The 18,872-nt window shown below is 42.6% G+C and overlaps 1 protein-coding gene across 5 annotated transcripts in view; it reads left to right on the plus strand.

Moving 5' to 3' along the window:
* The window catches only part of CADM1 (cell adhesion molecule 1), a 288,245-nt gene that overhangs the window by 161,414 nt on the left and 107,959 nt on the right, over positions 1-18,872 (plus strand). For all 5 annotated transcript variants that reach the window (XM_088481358.1, XM_088481359.1, XM_088481360.1 and 2 more), the window contains 3 exons: positions 9,293-9,439; positions 16,646-16,798; positions 17,582-17,719. In XM_088481358.1, coding sequence (XP_088337484.1) covers positions 9,293-9,439; positions 16,646-16,798; positions 17,582-17,719 — 438 coding nt within the window. The remainder of the gene's footprint in view (positions 1-9,292; positions 9,440-16,645; positions 16,799-17,581; positions 17,720-18,872) is intronic.

An 18,872-nucleotide genomic window follows, 5' to 3' on the forward strand; every position in this document is an offset into this window, starting at 1 on the left:
AGCCAATAAACATCTAGATTACTGAGGAGCATTTAATCATCCTATTATGTTCTTTAAAACCTAATCTAACTGCAGATTGCGTCCTGTATACCCCATCTCTGCACTTCACTACTGAGCTTGTCACATCCCCCCTCTTATAACCTTCTAGAGTCTTTATCCTGTCAGTGCTGATGTAACTTATTTTATTTGTCATCTAATCATTGATTAATGAGTAACCCATCAGCTGTATGTTGAGACGATGAACAGATGATGATCTCCCTCTGCTTCTAAAGTGTGCATTGTTATATGCCTCGCTCAACACCTGGTGTTCCAGTGACATGGTAGAGATTATGGCTCTTACATGGCGTTTCACACGTTTCCACTGTACAGTCCCATACTGTGGTTATTCATTGCTTTTATAATGTCAATAAGGGCTATCTCTGCCGTGCATCTGTCACTCCTCTGCATAAAAGACATCGTGGGGGGTATCCAATTAGCCCCGAACATTGTTGGGGCGCTAATGGATCCCCCCGTGTCTATCCAATTAGCCCCGAAGTCTGCCCAACGCTGGCACTTTTCCAGGCGTATTATTTTCCGGACCTGAGGTGTCCCGAAAATAATCCCCGATAAGTGCTGTTTTTTCCCCTATGAAATGGCGAAAATGCATAGGTCCGCGAGCTTATCGCGGATCCTATGTGTTTTCGGGAGAAATATTCTATTATTTCAGATGAAATAATAGGATAAGGTGAAAAAAACATAGTCGAAAAACGTGGATAATCGTTGTAAAATATCAGTTTTTTTCGCAGATCGCGCCTAATTGGATAACCTCCCGTTGTCAGTTCATTGCGTGTTAAGGGCAAGTTCATGAATATCTTTTGTCATTATGTTTTGTTTAAATTAGAGATTAATTAAAAGAAATAGTTTTAAAGTAAAAGTTAAATGACATTTCAGTATCTTCTTATTTCTCCGTACAATACCAGATATCATCTTTCTTTTTTCAGTGTCCACACTGGGAGTTTTGGCGCACTTATTTAGGTACAACACGGCTGTATAATGTCTTTTTTATTGTATATTTAAGGGGGCGATACAATTGTTTTTTTACCTCTGCTATTTCATTTGGGTGCCAGATGGAGCAATTAAATTCGGCACTTTGGGCACCTAATTCAGTACTTTAGACGGGTTTAGGCGCTTTGCGTGGCTAAATCCGGTGCTTTGGGGCGTGCACGTGCTCCCTAACTCAGGAACAATTCACAATTCAGTTGCTCTGATGGGTGCCTTTTAAAAAAAACAATTGAATCGTCCCCTAAGTCTCTCTTTTTTTTGGGGGGGGGGACCAAAAACCCGATTGCATAATACATTAAAGCGTTAATCAACTTCTGTGAATGATGGGGGACCTGACGCTTTTCAGAAAGCATACCGTGCACAGCATTTGTAACAAAGCTTCATATATGGAATCAAGACCTTTAAATTAGATCTATTCTTGTACAAAATGGAAACGGCTATATACAGTATATGACTGATCCAATATTCATTAGGATGTGCCCAATCAGTTCTCTGGGAGCTAGTGACTATACTGAGGCTTGAGGCCTGTTGCTACCTAAATGGGTCAGTTCTTTAGGAGCTAGTGACTATACTGAGGCATGAGGCCTGTTGCTACGTAAATTGGTCAGTTCTTTAGGAGCTAGTGACTATACTGAGGCATGAGGCCTGTTGCTACCTAAATGGGTCAGTTCTTTAGGAGCTAGTGACCATACTGAGGCATGAGGCCTGTTGCTACGTAAATGGGTCAGTTCTTTAGGAGCTAGTGACTATACTGAGGCATGAGGCCTGTTGCTACGTAAATTGGTCAGTTCTTTAGGAGCTAGTGACTATACTGAGGCATGAGGCCTGTTGCTACCTAAATGGGTCAGTTCTTTAGGAGCTAGTGACCATACTGAGGCATGAGGCCTGTTGCTACGTAAATGGGTCAGTTCTTTAGGAGCTAGTGACTATACTGAGGCTTGAGGCCTGTTGCTACGTAAATGGGTCAGTTCTTTAGGAGCTAGTGACTATACTGAGGCTTGAGGCCTGTTGCTACCTAAATGGGTCAGTTCTTTAGGAGCTAGTGACCATACTGAGGCATGTTAGTAGCAACGTGCTTCGTCTGATTCTTCTCATTTTTCTCGCTGGAGATGTTGGCGAGTAACTAAAAGCTTTGTTTAGATATCCGCATATTATAAAGTGATACCAGAACAATAAACAATATGAAAGCGAATGTACTTTCTGGTTACAGAAATGGCATAGCCCAGTTATATTACATAACATTACAGCATAATAAAACCCATATTGATAGTTTCTTATAAGGCAACATACACACGAGCACTGGAAAAACAACGCTTGTTAAAGTCTAGGTTATGACCATCTTGACATGGTGCTTGGACATGCGTTCTCATTGAAGCCCGTTATACTCTACTAAGGGGTTTATTTACTAAGCTGTGTTAGGGGATAAAGTGAACGGTGATAAGGTACCAGCCAATCAGCTCCTAACTGTCAGGTCACAGGCTATGTTTGAAAAATGGCAGAAAGGAGCTGATTGGCTGGTACCTTATCACCGTTCACTTTATCCCCTAACACAGCTTAGTAAATAGACCCCTTAGCATTTACAAATCTGATGTTATAGGACAACATTGGCACAACTGTAAGTGTGTGTTTGCGGGTCGCTTGCATCATGTTTTGCAGCAGAGATTGGAGAGTGCTCATTAGACTATGCTGCAATGTGCTAAATGCACTGTGAGCGCTTGATTTTAATGCCCATGTGTAGGTGTCCTGAAGAGTGTGTAGTTCCACTATCAGTAAATTACATGTATTGTACCAATAAGCCAGTCTGCTTGTATATAGGCCTCCTAGGTGTCCCACCTTTACTGGGACCATTCTGCCTAATCGTGCTGGGAGTAAATAAATGGAAATGCTAATTTCCTATTGTAGGTTCATACAGCCCACACTGGCACTGACTGGAAAGTGTGGGACGGCTTTTGTGGACTATGGTAACCTTAGATCTCGTAATATTGCTGCTAGTTGTGGACTGATAAAAGTTGCCATTCCAGAATTTCCGTGTTAGGCACAATGGGCTTGTCCTGCAGACATATGGCAGATTGTGTGATGTGTGTGGTGTTTCCCCCTCTCATGGGATATGGTAGTGCATGATACATTAGACTAATGCTCTTCTTATGCAGGGTCCTACATTATGCAGTACAGGCTAATTCAGTGTTCTTGTACCGAACCTCACGTGATTTATAATGTAGAGTAGTCTATTGTTGTTCCCTTTAATGTGATGCATGGTAATGTACAGGATATCTGACAGACTAATGCTTCCTATTCAGCAGGGGGCTTCTGACGCAAGGCCAATACAGGGATGACTATTCTTTACTTGAGGTCTGGTTCTGTACAATGCATTACTGGCAATTGGTTTCTTTTAAGAAATTCCTGATGTATCTGTCAGACCAGCATGTGAATATTAGTTTATTTCCATCAATATAGCGTGTTGTGGGATGTGTGCACCACAGCGTCATAATGAAAAATTGTTGACCATTTAAAGCATTGCTCTGACTCCCTGTCTCTCTTTCATCTCTCTCCTTGCTAAATTCCAAGGAGCCCTTTGTAATTTTGACTTCGCCGCCCCCTCCATACACACACATCCCTCCCTCCGAGCCCCTTAAGCTGGGTACACACTAAACCAGTGGTTCTCAAACTCGGTCTTCAGAACCCCACACAGTTTACAGTTTCCAGGTCACCCAGCAGCTGCACAGGTGTATTCATTACTCACTGACACATTTTAAAAGATCCACAGGTGGAGTTAATTATTTAACTTGAGATTCTGTGAGGAGACCTGGAAAACATGCACTGTTTGGTGTCCTGAGGACCAAGTTTGAGAACCTGTTCACTAGACGATGTGTACCCAGCGACTGCGTGATATATTGGGCAGTCCGTACACACTGCACGATCTGGTGTACGACCACCCAATATATATCGTTCCCCCCCACGCATGCAGAAGCATAGTTTTGGTCGCTGGACCTTCTGATCGGGAGCGTGCAATCACCCGTACACACTGAGCATTGTCGCCAATATATACCCCACCTGCAACAGCGGTAGTTCTGCCACTTTCTTCTGTCAAAGGTGCACTTGTGACTGCTAAAGAGTACAGGCAGCCATTTTCAGAGCTAAACCATTATGTGTATGTCCTCAATAATGGGTTAGCCCTAAAATGGCTGCCTGTGATATTTATGAGATTGGAAAGTAAAAATTCCCTAGAAATGGGCAATATGACTGAAGCACTTCATGGCTATATATTCGTGAAGCCCTGGATCCAAATGTAATGACACATTCCATTGTCTTGCACATTCATAGGCGTATCTTGACGCCTGTCATACATCCCTAGCTGGCATTCCGCTTGCGGCCGTCGGTCACATACCTACATCCTGTTTGTGTGGGGTGTTTGTTTGAAAAACAAGCAAAAACAAAACTGACATTGAATTCAATTTTTATAAGCTTCTCTTTTGCTTGGTGTATTACTGGTCCCATCGTGCTCTGGATGATTACAGCATGCTGGCACATGAGGTACCCTGGTAGGTTCCATAATATAATGGGACTTCCATGGCAAGGACAGTCACATGGCACATGATGACGTGGTGAGCAGAGAGTCTTTGGAACACCTTTATGAGCTCTGTTTACATTACTGTAAATCCCCCTCCTTCACATGACCTGTTTGGAGGTGTATGTGTGTGCACCCAGACTGCACTCCAGGTGCATTTTGAAACTGACAGCTAAGGAAAAAATAACATTCTGGGATTGCAGCTTTAGTACTATCCCCTATTAATACTGTTTTTGCAGGATATCCAAGTTAAAATACACATATATGATATGCTAAATATGCATATTTGCAGAGTGAACCATACTTAATAGTGGTTGCGCTTTTAGTTCCAAATTCTCCAAACCCCCTTTGCATTTTTGGGAGGTGATATAATTGTTTTGTCGTGTCCAATCTCCTGTCTAAAGTGACGGGAGATGAAGGAACGATATTCAGTTGTTTGGCGCCCATGACTTATTGCTCATGCCATGCCCAAATAGATCTGATTTAGCCACGTAAAATGCCTGAACCCGTCTAAAGCCCAAACCACGGACTTATCTCACATTTCTGCTCGCCACCTCAGGATGGTGCGAGCAGAAATGTGTCCACCCGTTGCATTCGCACCCGAACACAGCAACAATTGAATTGCTCTGTCGGGCGCCCATTAGTCAGAAGAACCAAGGGTGAAAACAATTGATTTGCCCTCTATGTTCATAGTGGGTGTTTTTGTTCTGCTTTTTTCTTTTTCTTGGTTAAATAGAGCTGGAATGAGAAAAAAAAAACCTTTGCCGGCTTACATTATCCAGCCATTTGTTGGGGGCATCTGTGCATTGATTCCTATAATGTCTTACTAGCACTGCATTTGCTATAATAGCCTCTCTGTGATGCTTGTTGTGCTACACTATATCACACGCCTGGGCAGACATCAGTCAGCGCTCCTATGGGGGGAGTCCTGCATGTGTAATGGGGAGAGTAGAGAGATGTGTGCACATCTTAATAGCAGACATAAGGATAGAGTCACTGCTGCCCTGTTGGGAACAGGGGCCATTACTGCTGAAGCATGTCCTGCTTGGTGTGACGCCCACCACATTCATGGCCCTGCTGCGGACTGCTGCCCATCTCAGTCTGATTAGTACAGCACTATGTTCCTCAGGTCGAAGTCACAGGAGGAATAGCGAGGTGAGACTGAGAGTCCATGCTATTACAATGTGCCTTGTCAGCTGCACATATACAAAGCATTTATTATGCAAATGGACAATGCATATTTGTAATATGCACAGTGTAGCTGTATCATGAGAGATTAACTGTTTCCTGGCTGACGACTACGATTCTGTATGAGGAATGAATGGTTTTATGACCAAATGGCAGCGTGCGTATGTTAGTTCAGGGCTGAACATTTGTAGGTGTGCTAGTAAGCCGAGGAGCCTATAAACGGGGGGTCTGCACCCCTGGCACAGTAGTATTTTTACAAACCAATTTTGTGACATCAACCTACAAAGACTTTATTTTATTTTGTAGCCTTGCATTGTCCAGCAGCTCTACTACAATGGACCTGATGTGTATTGACTGTGGTAAATGAGCCACAAATGACTGTACCATGTATCGTAGGAAATCTGTGGCCAAATTACTATACCTCTCTGTACATACCACACTGGCGATGATATAGAGAGAAATGCAGAGGGATACGCCGTAAATCCGTTTTTATTTCTTCTGATGTGATATTTAGGCTTAGGGGTATATTTACTAAAGTTCAGGTTTTTAGAAGTGGATATGTTGCCCATAGCAACCAACCACATTCTAGAAGATAATAGCTAGAATCTGATTGGTTGCTATGGGCAACCTCTCCACTTCTAAAAACCCACACTTTAGTAAATATACCCCTTAGTATTTATGGTATGTTGTGTATTGTACTTATCCTTTCCATTTTTACCATGTATGTCACTTTGTGGCACCTTATAAATAAAATATAATGATAATAATAGTAATGAAATGCCCGTCATTCCCAGTTAATTATGCCTGTACAGTGTGTGTATGTAGATAGATAAATGCCAGACTTTAACACGTTAAATCTGATTTTTCTCCCCCTATCTTTAAACAGCTATTTATGGCTGGAGCCTTCCTTGTGTGGTGCATACTTTGAAAGACTATCAGTGTGTGAACAGGGCAGCATCAATCTGTATCATACAATGTTCGTATGTGTTTTGCAGTATGCAGATACATGAATCTGCATTGTATTCTCTATATCTGTACAGTGCATTCCGCAGTATGCATTTGTTTATTACACAGCTGAATTCATCTTTATAATGTAGCCGTGCAGTCATTGTTAGTTTTGACATGTGCTGTGAATAGTGATGTCCAAGTTCAATGTTACAGATCCACTCTGTGTTTATCACTGGTGTACATATTGTGGAGGTATTGCAGGGGGTAGGGAATCATTTCCTATGCTTGTCTGCATCTATTGTGCTCATCCGGATCTTTTTGTCATAATGGACATAACTAATAAAATTATGGTTCTCTTTGTCCAATGTGTAAAGGAATGAACACAATGGTGAGAATTCAATTGTTTCTCACGCCTGTAGCTCCTGTCTAAAGTGACTGGGAGTTATTCAATTGTTTGCGTGACAAGCCCCGTGCTGGCGGTGACGGCCGCGTTCTCGTGCCCATAATGCACGTGACCAGCCGCGTAAAGCAGTTTCTCCTGTGCTAAATGCGCACTACAGTTAAGACACCCAAAAGTGCTACTTTGGGTGGGATTCTGCTTGCGCCTCAGGAGGGTGCAAGCAGAAAGCCACAATACATGAGTAATGGGGGCCCAAAACAATTGAATTGCTCAGGGGCACTTTAGGCGGGAGGTAAAGGCATGAGATACCATTGAATTTGCCCCAACGTCCTGCCTGCCTCATGTCTAACTTACTAAACACACGTCAATGTATTTGTTTTTAAATGCATGGAGGGCGGGGGGGGGGTATTCAATTGAATGTGAGTTTAGACTCCCCGTGATGTGTGCTGTAACTCTTGCGACTAGCATATTTCTACTAGCACCCTCTTGAGGTGCGAACAAAAATCAAAGGTGACTGATGCCTCGGGCCTAGTCGTGGTGTTAATAACATCGCCCCCGGCACTTATGTCGGAAAATGCAGTTTACCATGACTAGGCGCCGAGCATTAATCACGATAAATTGCGTTTTCTGACTTGAAACTGCATATCCCAACTTAAGTAGGTTTACACAGCGGGGACAGGAGCTTAATAGGACCCATACACCTAGACTACCAGCATAAGATTCATATACGATTTCCCTACGACTCCCCGGAGCTCCCTGGCAGTCCCGGCAGCAGGTTTGTTGTTTTTCTTTAGCACAGGATCTGTCGTAAGATTGAAATGACTTGAAATGCCACACGATGGATCGCATGAACAAAATAAACGGCACAATCTGCACAAGATAAGATGGACCATATGTGCTGCACATCTGATCATATGATCCGAGTATAGGAGCTGCGGAAGTACGCATCGGATCTGATCTTACTAAAAAAAAGACACGATTTTCATAAGATCCATCTTATGACTCGTCGAAAATCGTACAATCGGCCCGAAATCGTGTAGGTGTATGGGACGAATTTCCCCCATTGTGTTGTAACTGAGCAATCTGATTTATCTCTTTTTGGCTCTTATAAAATGACCAAATTTTATATAAACAGTAAGGAAAAGAAATATTTGATCTGATCATTTTTGATTAGATTAGATTTTGCCAATGATATTCTGATCAATGACTGACTAATGGACAGAAGTTCTCCTCGATGTTCTGAAAAATTCGTTATCCAATATTTGTTTTGACAAGGTATTAGCCGGTCGTATCAATGTTTTGTGTAGACTTTATTATTTGCTATTGGATGTCGTCAGTGTGAACTCTAATGAAAGGGCAAATCAATCAGCAGTAGAGATGAGCGACCATTTCCAAACAACGCCATTAAATATTTGGCTACAAATATCGGATGGATCAACAACTGAATTTGGCCTCTTGTTCCCAGTCATACCCCAAACAGCAGAATGTCTTCATCTTCAGTCCATTCATAGATTATATATACTGCTAAATGAGACTGTACAAATACAGGGTGAAACGGAATGGCAAAGCAAAAGTAGTAATGACAGATTATATGGCATGGGCTTCTTCTTACCTTTGTATCTTTTATCATCTATACTCAGTAGTTATTTGTTTCTGTCACCTGTCAAATGGAGACGTCTATGACCGCTGAGAACTTGTAGTTTCAATGTGTATAACCATGAAACTACAAACGTCAGCCATTAAATGTGCTTTTTGATCCACACCGGAACAGGTGGCCAGTACGGGGAGAGAACTAAATCTATCTCCACAGACTACTGAATGTACTTGGAATGGTGCCCAGTAGTGAGTGTTAAGGTTTCAGGGAGCCTGTTCTTAAGACACCCACTGAACAGACCTTAATCGTAAATAATTAAAGTTTAGTAAAAGGAGTGTGCTCAGTTTTGCATGTGTTTATACACGTGTTAGGTAAAGGTGTGATTATCTCAGTGGTGCTGTCGCATGGTATTACTGTATAGGCAAGCTGTCTGCGCTGTAATCTGGGCAGCTGAGGAAATACACATTTTTAGCGTGCTCCCTGTTGTTACCCTAATTCTGTCTCTTTTCATTGGTACCATCTCTGCCTTACTCATCCCTCCTCTCCTGTTTCTTAGGGGAGCGCCAGAATCTGGAGACGGAGAATGTTACAGTGGTGGAAGGAGAGGTTGCAACAATTAGCTGCCGGGTGAAAAATAACGATGACTCTGTTATCCAGCTGCTTAATCCCAACCGACAAACAATCTACTTCCGAGACTTCAGACGTAAGTGACTCTAACCAGCCTCTATAAGTTATGGGCTCCTACCGTACAGTGATAAAGTTATGGCTTTCTACCTAATGCTGGTAGTGTTCTATTACCACAAATAGCCGCACAGACGTGATATAGGGCAAGATGTATCGATGAGACAAATGCGGTCACCCTTCAAAAACTGCAGTATTTAGAGGTTATCAGCAACATATGTAATAAAATGGTCTGAATCACATATCAGCCTGCAGACCTCCAGCACATAGAATACTATGGGGCTGCAAAGTGCTGGAATGCAGGAAGGTAGAGAAAGTAATACTTCCCGGAGCTTGTTTACAATAGACCATGGCATCTATAGATGGTGCTGCCTATAGAAGCCTATGAGTTTCTTTACGCACAAAACCCTCGCAGAGGGATCCAAAGGCAGGTATATATAACGATAGAGGGCAGGATGTATCACCTAGTATATATGCAATACATGATACCCCGCTAATAGTGTTAGAGAGGGATTTAGTTTTTATAAATAAGTTCCATTCTTAAATATGGGACTAATCCTTAAAATGTGCGATGGCCCATTGGAAATTTGTGGCAACAGCCACCAGTCTACCGGAACTGCTCCAAAAAGCGGCTGTACTGTGAATCCCTAACACTGCCACTCTCGCCGCTAATACTAGCGGCAAAACTTTACAATGTCTAGCACTGTAACTGCGCACACATGACCTTAGGTCACACACGTGCACAGAGCGGGGCCAATAGATGTGGAGGGATCCAAATGGACCCCTCTTCGCAATCCGGATGGTCTCCGTTCCCACAGTCAAACTCGAAAACTTTGTTTGCGGAACTTTACCTATGTGATAACTGTTATATTTCCAGCCACTTTAGTGAATGGGTGTGTTACTTAAAAATATAAATAACCTGAGGAAACAACTGTTTCTACATGTTAAACAAAGCCATTCATATTGATGAATAGGCCCCACAGTGTTTGCAGTAATGGTATGATGGGGCTCTTCTGTACACATCACCATTATTTCTGTGTGTAAATTTACATACGCACATTATAAACTGAATGTTTGTCATTACAACTTAACAAAGCGATGAATAAGGAAACTTTAGCTAAACATATGACCAAGGTTTATTGCTCTGGCTCAGGGGTCAGGGAACTTTTTTACCTTTTACCCCAAAATATGTTTAGATACGCCGACATTACCCCCTTGATTTGAAAGGAAGGAAATCATACAGTAGTGCCCCCATATAATGCCCCTGTAGTAGTGCCCCCATATAATGCTCCTGTGGTGCCGCTTGTACAAAAAAACCCCCCAAAAAACACTTCTCTTAATCCCTGCTCCTGCATCAGCTGCCGTCCTGTCCGCCTGGCTGCTCCTAGTGCACATGGAAAGAGGCGGAAGCTGGAGATCAGAAGAGAACGCCCGCCTCCGGCTAACTCGGCACTGCAGGGAAGGAGCCGGGTGCCCGCTGGTAATAACATCTCAGCATCCGGCTTAGAGCCTCTCTGTGGCACAGCCGGGCATGCATATGAATCATTCTGTATTATAGAATGATTCATATGCATGCCCGGCTGTCCGTCCATTACCCCCAGGAATTTAATTTTTACCCCATGTCGGGTAATTTACCCCTGTTCCCTGACCACTGCTCTAGCTACATAAGGGCCTCATTCAGAGATGGACGGTAATGCAACTACAGCTGCATTCTTTCACCGATCGCAGTTGCTAAAATATGGTAAAGCTTTCCAATGCATAGCCCAGCATAGAGACGCCCACTGCTGCCTTCTCATATCCATCCGATGACGTGCAACAGCATAAACATCGGTACCATCGAGGCACAGCAGGCAGTCACGCAGCATGTAAGGCAAGTCTGACCAGCCGCTAACACTGCAGCTCTCCTGACACAGAGAGAGCTGTCATGCTGCACAGGAGATCGCAATGGCTAATTCATGCGCGAACGCAAAACGGCTTTTAAACAGTCAGACACGCCTGCGTTCTAATATCCACCCCCCCTTTACCAACCCCAAACGCTGACTACATGTCACTCAATTTGAGAATGGTTCCTCTGTAAGAACGTAGTAGTGTTTGTGCATTAGCGTATAATCACCCGTTCTGCGTACATATCGTCATTGCGTCTGTCTCTGAATCAGGCCCTAAGACAACTTTTCCGCATTGCGGACCTAGACTACTGAACACATTTGGTTTTATGGCAAGCACAATAAATACTGAACCAGTCCGGTAGGATCTTATTCTGGTACATTGAGCCTACACAAGATATGATTGGTCAGTTTGATGTCACATAGCCTTATGCTGGGTACACACTTCAACGATGGTTTGGTCAGCAGACCGATCCGCCGTCCAAGCGTCAATTGGTAAGCTATACACACTTACCAATCAGCTGGTCGATGTCTCTGGCCTGACATCACAACTAGGCGGGCATTTCAATGTGCCCGCAAAGTTGAGATGTCCATGTCTACAGTCCCTGCAGCCAGTATACGGTCAGTCAGCGAGTCGCCTGTATACACATGCGGATGCACCGATATCTCTTTCAGAAGTTAATCAGATCCCATAGTTGCCGGTCACAAAGTGCAATACTTGTGACTGCACAAAACCTATTTACAGGCAGTGTGAATTATTACGTGCAGGGTTAAGGACCCCTAAGCTTAAAATGCAAACTGGTCTCCGATATTTCAGAAAAAGACCCATTTATTTGCAGCTGCCAGACTCATCTGTGACACATACTAATTTATATCTTTTTACAAGTCAGAAAGCTTTGCTGATCCCTTCCGTGATCTTGTGTTCTGGCAGATGCTCTGTCCTGCCAGCATGTTACATGTGATATTACATACATCATGCTGCATTACAAAACACGCCTGCCAGTCAACTACTCACAAATGGCTTCTGATTTATAGATTGCTGCAGAAAAACAATCTCTTATTAGTAACCAACCTCCGCTGAACTGATACTTTGTCGTTCCACAGAATCCTCTTCACCGAGTGACAACTCTAATGTATTTTTTATTTCCTTTTTATTTTTTTTTACTTCATTTCTTTATTTTGCCACAGTATATAATAATGTTGTTATTATCCCCAGCACAGCTATAACCATAGTTATTCTGTTATCCAGTGAATCTCAGTAATGCATTATATGATGACCTACTATATTTCAGGTAATGGTACACATCACTCAGCAGTGCTTCTTCTGTTCTCTCCTGCTCTGTTACTCGGTGATACCTAATGATGTATTTATTTTCTGTAGTGCATCAGAATTGCCCGGATCTATACGGCTTGTGCTTGCACAGTATAATAGTTGGTAAATGCTCCAGTGCTGCGTGTTTGATCCAGCAATGAAGGTCACGTGGATTGGAATACATCTTTCTGGGGCAACCCCCCTCCCCATTTTAAATTACTATTGCTTCTTCGTAATCAGGCCAGCAAGCGTAAACAACTCTCCCTGATAATATAAATACATGGCTGAATGGCGCACAAGTAAGCTAGAAATAGAATAAAGCAATGTGGTTAGTAAATGTTGTAAGGAGACATGTACAGGGTAATAAATCAAATGCATCTGCTTGTACAGGAGTAGGCAACGTTGTGCTTTGTTTCAAGCTAACTTGCTCAGCTTAGGCTGATATCATTTGTTGTCTGGAGGTGAAGACATTCCTCAGAATTTTGAATGTTTTTCGACTGTGAGCAGGACTAGCTGGTAGGGAGCACTCACCAAAGGTCCAGGCTTCGCTGAACTTGCAGGCCACACTTGGGTTCCAGAACGCAGGAAAAACTAAGGCACGAAGCAGCAGTGTGCCCCCTTGTGTCTCTAGTGCCAATGATTGCTTATGCTAGATAATGCCCATCTTTTTAAAATGCAGTTTTCATAAAAAAAAAAAAAAAAGGAAAGCATTAAATATCCCCTATATTTCATGTCATCTTATTTATTTCATACTTTCAAGTTTGAATTTGAAAAAAAACATTGCTGTCTAATACCAATTTTCCCAGCTATATCGTTTACACGATCTGGCTTTAATTAAAATCAGTTCTTACAATCTAATATTGAGTAGAAGCATGGCTGGTTTAAGAGCAACATAGCCTCGGCCTGAGAATGATCAATCAAGGGCCTATTGTGAGGAGTGGAGGGGGTGTGGCCAGTGCTGTGTGGGTGTGGCCAGTGCCATGTGGGCGTGTACATCCCTTACACTATCAGCTCCAATGTCTTCATAAATATGTTAAAGGCCAAAAACTGCATAATGTTTTGCAGCATGTAGAAATACAATTTTAATGCTTATGTTTTATGGCCAGCTTGTTGGCTGGTGATCATCATGCTGCCATGAAGATGGACCTATTTTTATATGGAGGCCTAGAGCTGTAGTCCTATTTGCCCCATTGGTAATCTGGCCTTTAGTAGTAGACTGCTTAGTTTACTACTTAGTTCAACATACTTGCCAACCTTGTACCAATTTCTGGCTCTGCTTCCGTACACTGCTGTAATGTGTGGCATTGTGTATTGAGGGGTTGGGGGCCATTGCGACATGTTTCTCCAGGCATTGTGTCGTCAAGCACCTAGACCACCCACTTCCACAGGGAGACTGGGCAACTGTTCCAGGAGCCCTTGAGAGCTCCACCACATTTGGGAGTCCCCTGGAATGATGGCAAGTATGGGTTAAAATCTTTAACATTTCGGCAAACAATATTATGCAATTTCAGTCTTCGCTGCAGTGATGCACGCAAAACACACAAGACACTTATGAGACTTTAAGCTGGGTACACACCTCAACGATGTGCCAACCCAGCGATACAATGTAATAATATTTCACATTGCCACACACACTGCACTATCTGCCATTTCGATGGCGCAATATATTTTCACATCCTTATTGTAACTACACCGTGTTGTCTGCTGCATCTTCCCATCTGATTTGCAGCTCAAACGATCAGTTGGGTGGATCTGGGGTCATACACTATACGATGATCATTGCGATCGTGATGGATCGGCCAATATATCGTATAGTGTATACCCAGCTTAACGAATCTGGGAGGATATTCATAGCTTAATGTTTTTATAGGCTTTGCACCATCGGGTGACCTTAATGCACATGTACATGCTGTCCTGCAACCTTTACTAAACATATTGTTTTCTATCCTACTTATCTGATTTTTCTGCAAACATTTGTTATCTTTCATTGTTTATTTTCATTTCCCCCTGTATAAATCACAGTTCTGTGTATTGGAGACAACTGAACTGAGCAGTACAGTCCTACATAAGCGTAACTAAATAAAACCGCACATGGAATTGTATACATTCCTTGGTGTGAAATGCAGAAGGAAGCTAAAAAGACAAGTCATCTGTTTTGTTGACCTATACACCCCAATAAACCGAAAATGTAGAAGAATAATTGAAATGATCCCTTCTGTAGTTCTCCAGCATTTGGTTTCTTGTTTCGGTTTTTGAGAAGATGTTTTAAATAACAGCTTCAATCAGTACGCGAGAGGCTCATAACTTACAAAATGGCTGGTTCAGTCCTGCACGCCTCGGTGTTGCTGGTGAAATATATTTGGTGCAACCCGTATCAGGGTTACTCAGATGACCGATGTTTTTGCAGAGTGATGCAATGCAGCGTCTTCAGGCGCAGCAGCGGATCTCAGAAGTTGCTGCTATTAGCTCAATAATAATGTGTAAATAAGTACCTGTATATTTAACATGTTGTACAAATAATGTTTGATTGTTATTAACTTACATACATTACGGATAGTCAGAGTAGGTAATGTCAGTGTGGCTTATGTCATATAGTTCATTGATTTTCAGTCCTGAGCAGAAAAGTGTTATGGTTTCTTATGTGTCATTGGTCTTATGTCCTTTTGTTCTTATGCCGGGTACAACCCTGATTGCCATAGCTCTATGAAGTTGAAGATATTACGTATGATCGTGTCACATGTTACAGTCCTCTTATAATGATATGTGGAGCATTGAATGATTTATACATTGGGACAGGGGGCACTGTCTATTTACATGTGGCCATGGCACACATTAATCACATCACTAAGAAATATGTTGTTGCCATAATTTAATTAGAAAGCTTGGACGAAGATGGTTGGGAGGTCTGTGCATGCATGGCTTGGTCTCATTTAAAAAAAAAATTGGCATCAAGTGCTGCCAACTTTATTATGGAGGTGGGCGAGCGGCGGGAGGGAGACTTGACCAATATTCTCATGTCTGGTTGAGTAGGCCATTAGGAGTATGGTGGGTTAGTTTTTGGTGCACTGAGTGAGAGGTGAGACTTTAGCACATGAAGTTAAACATTGGTACTTTCTTCAGCCTTCAAGACTGTTACTGGAAGTTTTACTCAGACAATATAGCTCATTATCTGGCTTCCTCACCTCCCTGACCCTCCCTGAATAACATCTGATTAGACGTGGCAGTGCTTATTATCCTCCAGCTTTCTTTAGCATCATTATTTTTCTTGCTCTCACTAACATTACGTTGATCTCTGAGATGTCATCAGTTGCACTGTTTGCATTAGTTCATCCATTTGGGTCTACTGGTTCTGTGTAATATCACTGTTAGTTATATTTAACACGTCTGATCTTCGAATGTCCAGTATTATTGCTGACAGAAGGAAAGAGCGGCTGAAGCTTGCAACGACATCATTAATCTCTATGGATAGATGCTGATGCAGGTTACACAGTGGCATTTCCAAGGTGGCTTACATAGCGGGGAATGGGGAGAAGTAGAACATGACTTTCATCTGCCGTGCTAAGGTAGGCCTGTGCACTGTGTCCGCTTCTCTCCATAGAGACCAATGATCTCTGTGAGACTCTGCCTCCTGCATGTACAGAATGGAGCAGAAGGGAAATGGACTTACCCAACACTCACGTGCACAAACCCTTAAGTGCCTGTGGTTCTCCCAGTGACAGGCAGGTCGTGCTGGGAGTTGTGTCTAACAGCTATTAATCAACGGATTAACCAGCTGCACTCTGACAATAGATATACCGAGAGCTCTATATAGTAAATGCATTCTGATGGGTTGATGCTCGATAGAGCTTTGCACTATTGATTTAGTATACTTTTTTAAACTCTTCTATTTCCTGACTTAATGGCTTTTAATTCTCGACCCCCCCACTATATCCAGTAATGTGTTTTTCTGTTTACACCTGCGGGACAGATGGTGACACCTGCAGTTTTGCTTTGTTATATTTTGAGTTACTTATGTTATTCTGTTGCTCTTCAGCACTGAAGGACGCACGGTTCCAGCTGGTGAACTTCTCCAGTAGTGAGTTGAGGGTCTCTCTCACGAATGTTTCCATCACTGATGAGGGGAGGTACTTCTGCCAGCTCTACACAGACCCCCCACAGGAGGCATATACCACGATTACAGTGCTTAGTAAGGAGTAACTCCCCACCCTTATTTATGTATTACCTATTTTTCCTTTTTTTGTTATGTTCCATGTTATACTGTATTACTACTCAGTCATTCTCAGCTCATCATTGTTTTCGTATACATAGATCTTGCCCTTTTTTTCTTTTTTCTTTCTTCTTTCGTTCTTGCATTTATTTCATTTATCCTATTGTACAGCTGATGTTGCTAAATTATTCTGACCTCCTTTGACAACTGTCATCTACATCTGTTATCTGCCATGCAATCTGTTCTGTATTGTTTGAACATTTTTTTATCTGTTTTTTTTTTGTTTGTTTGTTTTTGTTTTTTCATCTTAACGGTTTGGTCTCATTTTGTTACTGTGTTTCGCTGCCCCCAAACGATACGGAGATCTGATGAGCATTGATTATACATATAATTTATTTGATCACTCCCGTCCTAGCAGCTACTTTTTGTGTAATACGGTTGTATGGCGATTGGACCTAAGGGCCTCATATAGTCAGGACAGCTGATCACACTAAAACATGCCAATACAGTTACTGGCTGACCAATGATTTCAGTTTGCCAAGTCGCCATCTGAGCGTTGATGTTGACCACATTGTAATGCCTGTTGAGAATCAACCATGGTTGCCAAGCATTGCTAGGTCTTTATGAAAGAAAATATGGTTAAAGGATCTTTACACCTGGCTTCCCCCCCCCTTTGGTTTCAGTGATTCTTATGTCCTAGCGTCACCACAATACTCATAAGCCTCTCTGTGGCTTCCCACCCCATCTCTGTTATTGTTCCAGTTCCACCGAACAACCTCGTCATCGACGTGCAAAAGGACACTTATGTCGAAGGAGAAGAAGTGGAGATGAACTGCACTGCCATGGCCAGCAAACCAGCAGCAGTAATACGGTGGTACAAGGGAACTCAGGAACTGGAAGGTGAGATGACGGGGAATTAGATGGAATGTGACATGGTGAGTCAAAGTGCACCACTTGCTTGCGCTAAGCCCTTTTGTAGGCTGTGCCAATATTCTTGAAATGTAGAATTTTATTAGGGGCCAGTGACTTCACTAAGTCATCTGGTACAGTGTTTGTGTGTGTTTGGCAATAGGTACATTGTTATGTAAGAAATTCAAATAATAAGAGCACTGTGTCCTAAAGGGTCAAGGAATTGGAGAACTACATTTATAAAAAGAGGAACAGCATAAGGAGTTATGTAATGCAATTGTGTATGTCCCACAGGAAGCAGGGCAGATACAGGGGTAGCTAGGGCTACAGTAGTAGTCCTTTTTCTGTCCTGTCCTGTTTTGCACCTGGCTTACTGCAGAGGTGTGTGTGGTACTGTGCCAGGGAGGAGGGACCGTCTGCCAGAATGATTCACTGCCAGTCACTGTACTGCGGAACTTTACCTCGCGAATGAGACCTGAGCAAACTCTCATCTCATAGACTGGCGGGGGGGTTTTTGTATGCTCCTGCAGCATGGGAGCCACATCGTCCTCACCACAGGACATATAAACAGAGTGATGATCATAATTCAGGCACCAGGGAGTGTCTTAGAGGGGAGAGGTAACAAATAGATTACAGCTGAACGATGGGGGCAAGAAATGTGTGACGGAGAATGGGTTGCAGGGAATGGACATGACAGCCCTCCCTTACCCCACCGCTACTATTCACTTTGGGACTTCAATAATATGGAAAAGTGTTTGATAACTGCAGAGGGGTTCCACGTCTCCTGTAGTAATTCTACATATTTAAAAAAAAATTATCAAGTGATATCTAACTGCATCCCTTACAAATGTGCGCAATCTCCAAATGTGCAAACATGGTGTAGATAATACGAGTTTTTGAAGTTACCTCAGAGTGTTATGACACGCATAGGCTGACTGGGGAGTAAGTGACGCCATCTTGTTTGTTCAGGGATATATTCGAGCTTCCCCCCCCCATGCAGGAAGATGATAGCTGTTGTATTATAGAGGGTTTTTTATTTACATCAAACCTACTGAATGCATTTTTCCAATCAAAACAAATGTTAATAACCTTTCTTGTGCTTATGGCCTGGATGGGTGCAGGTATATATGGGTGATATTACTCC

The sequence above is a fragment of the Taudactylus pleione genome, unplaced genomic scaffold, assembly GCF_031769625.1.
Source record: "Taudactylus pleione unplaced genomic scaffold, aTauple2 ptg000270l, whole genome shotgun sequence".
Classification (NCBI taxonomy): Eukaryota; Metazoa; Chordata; class Amphibia; order Anura; family Myobatrachidae; genus Taudactylus; species Taudactylus pleione.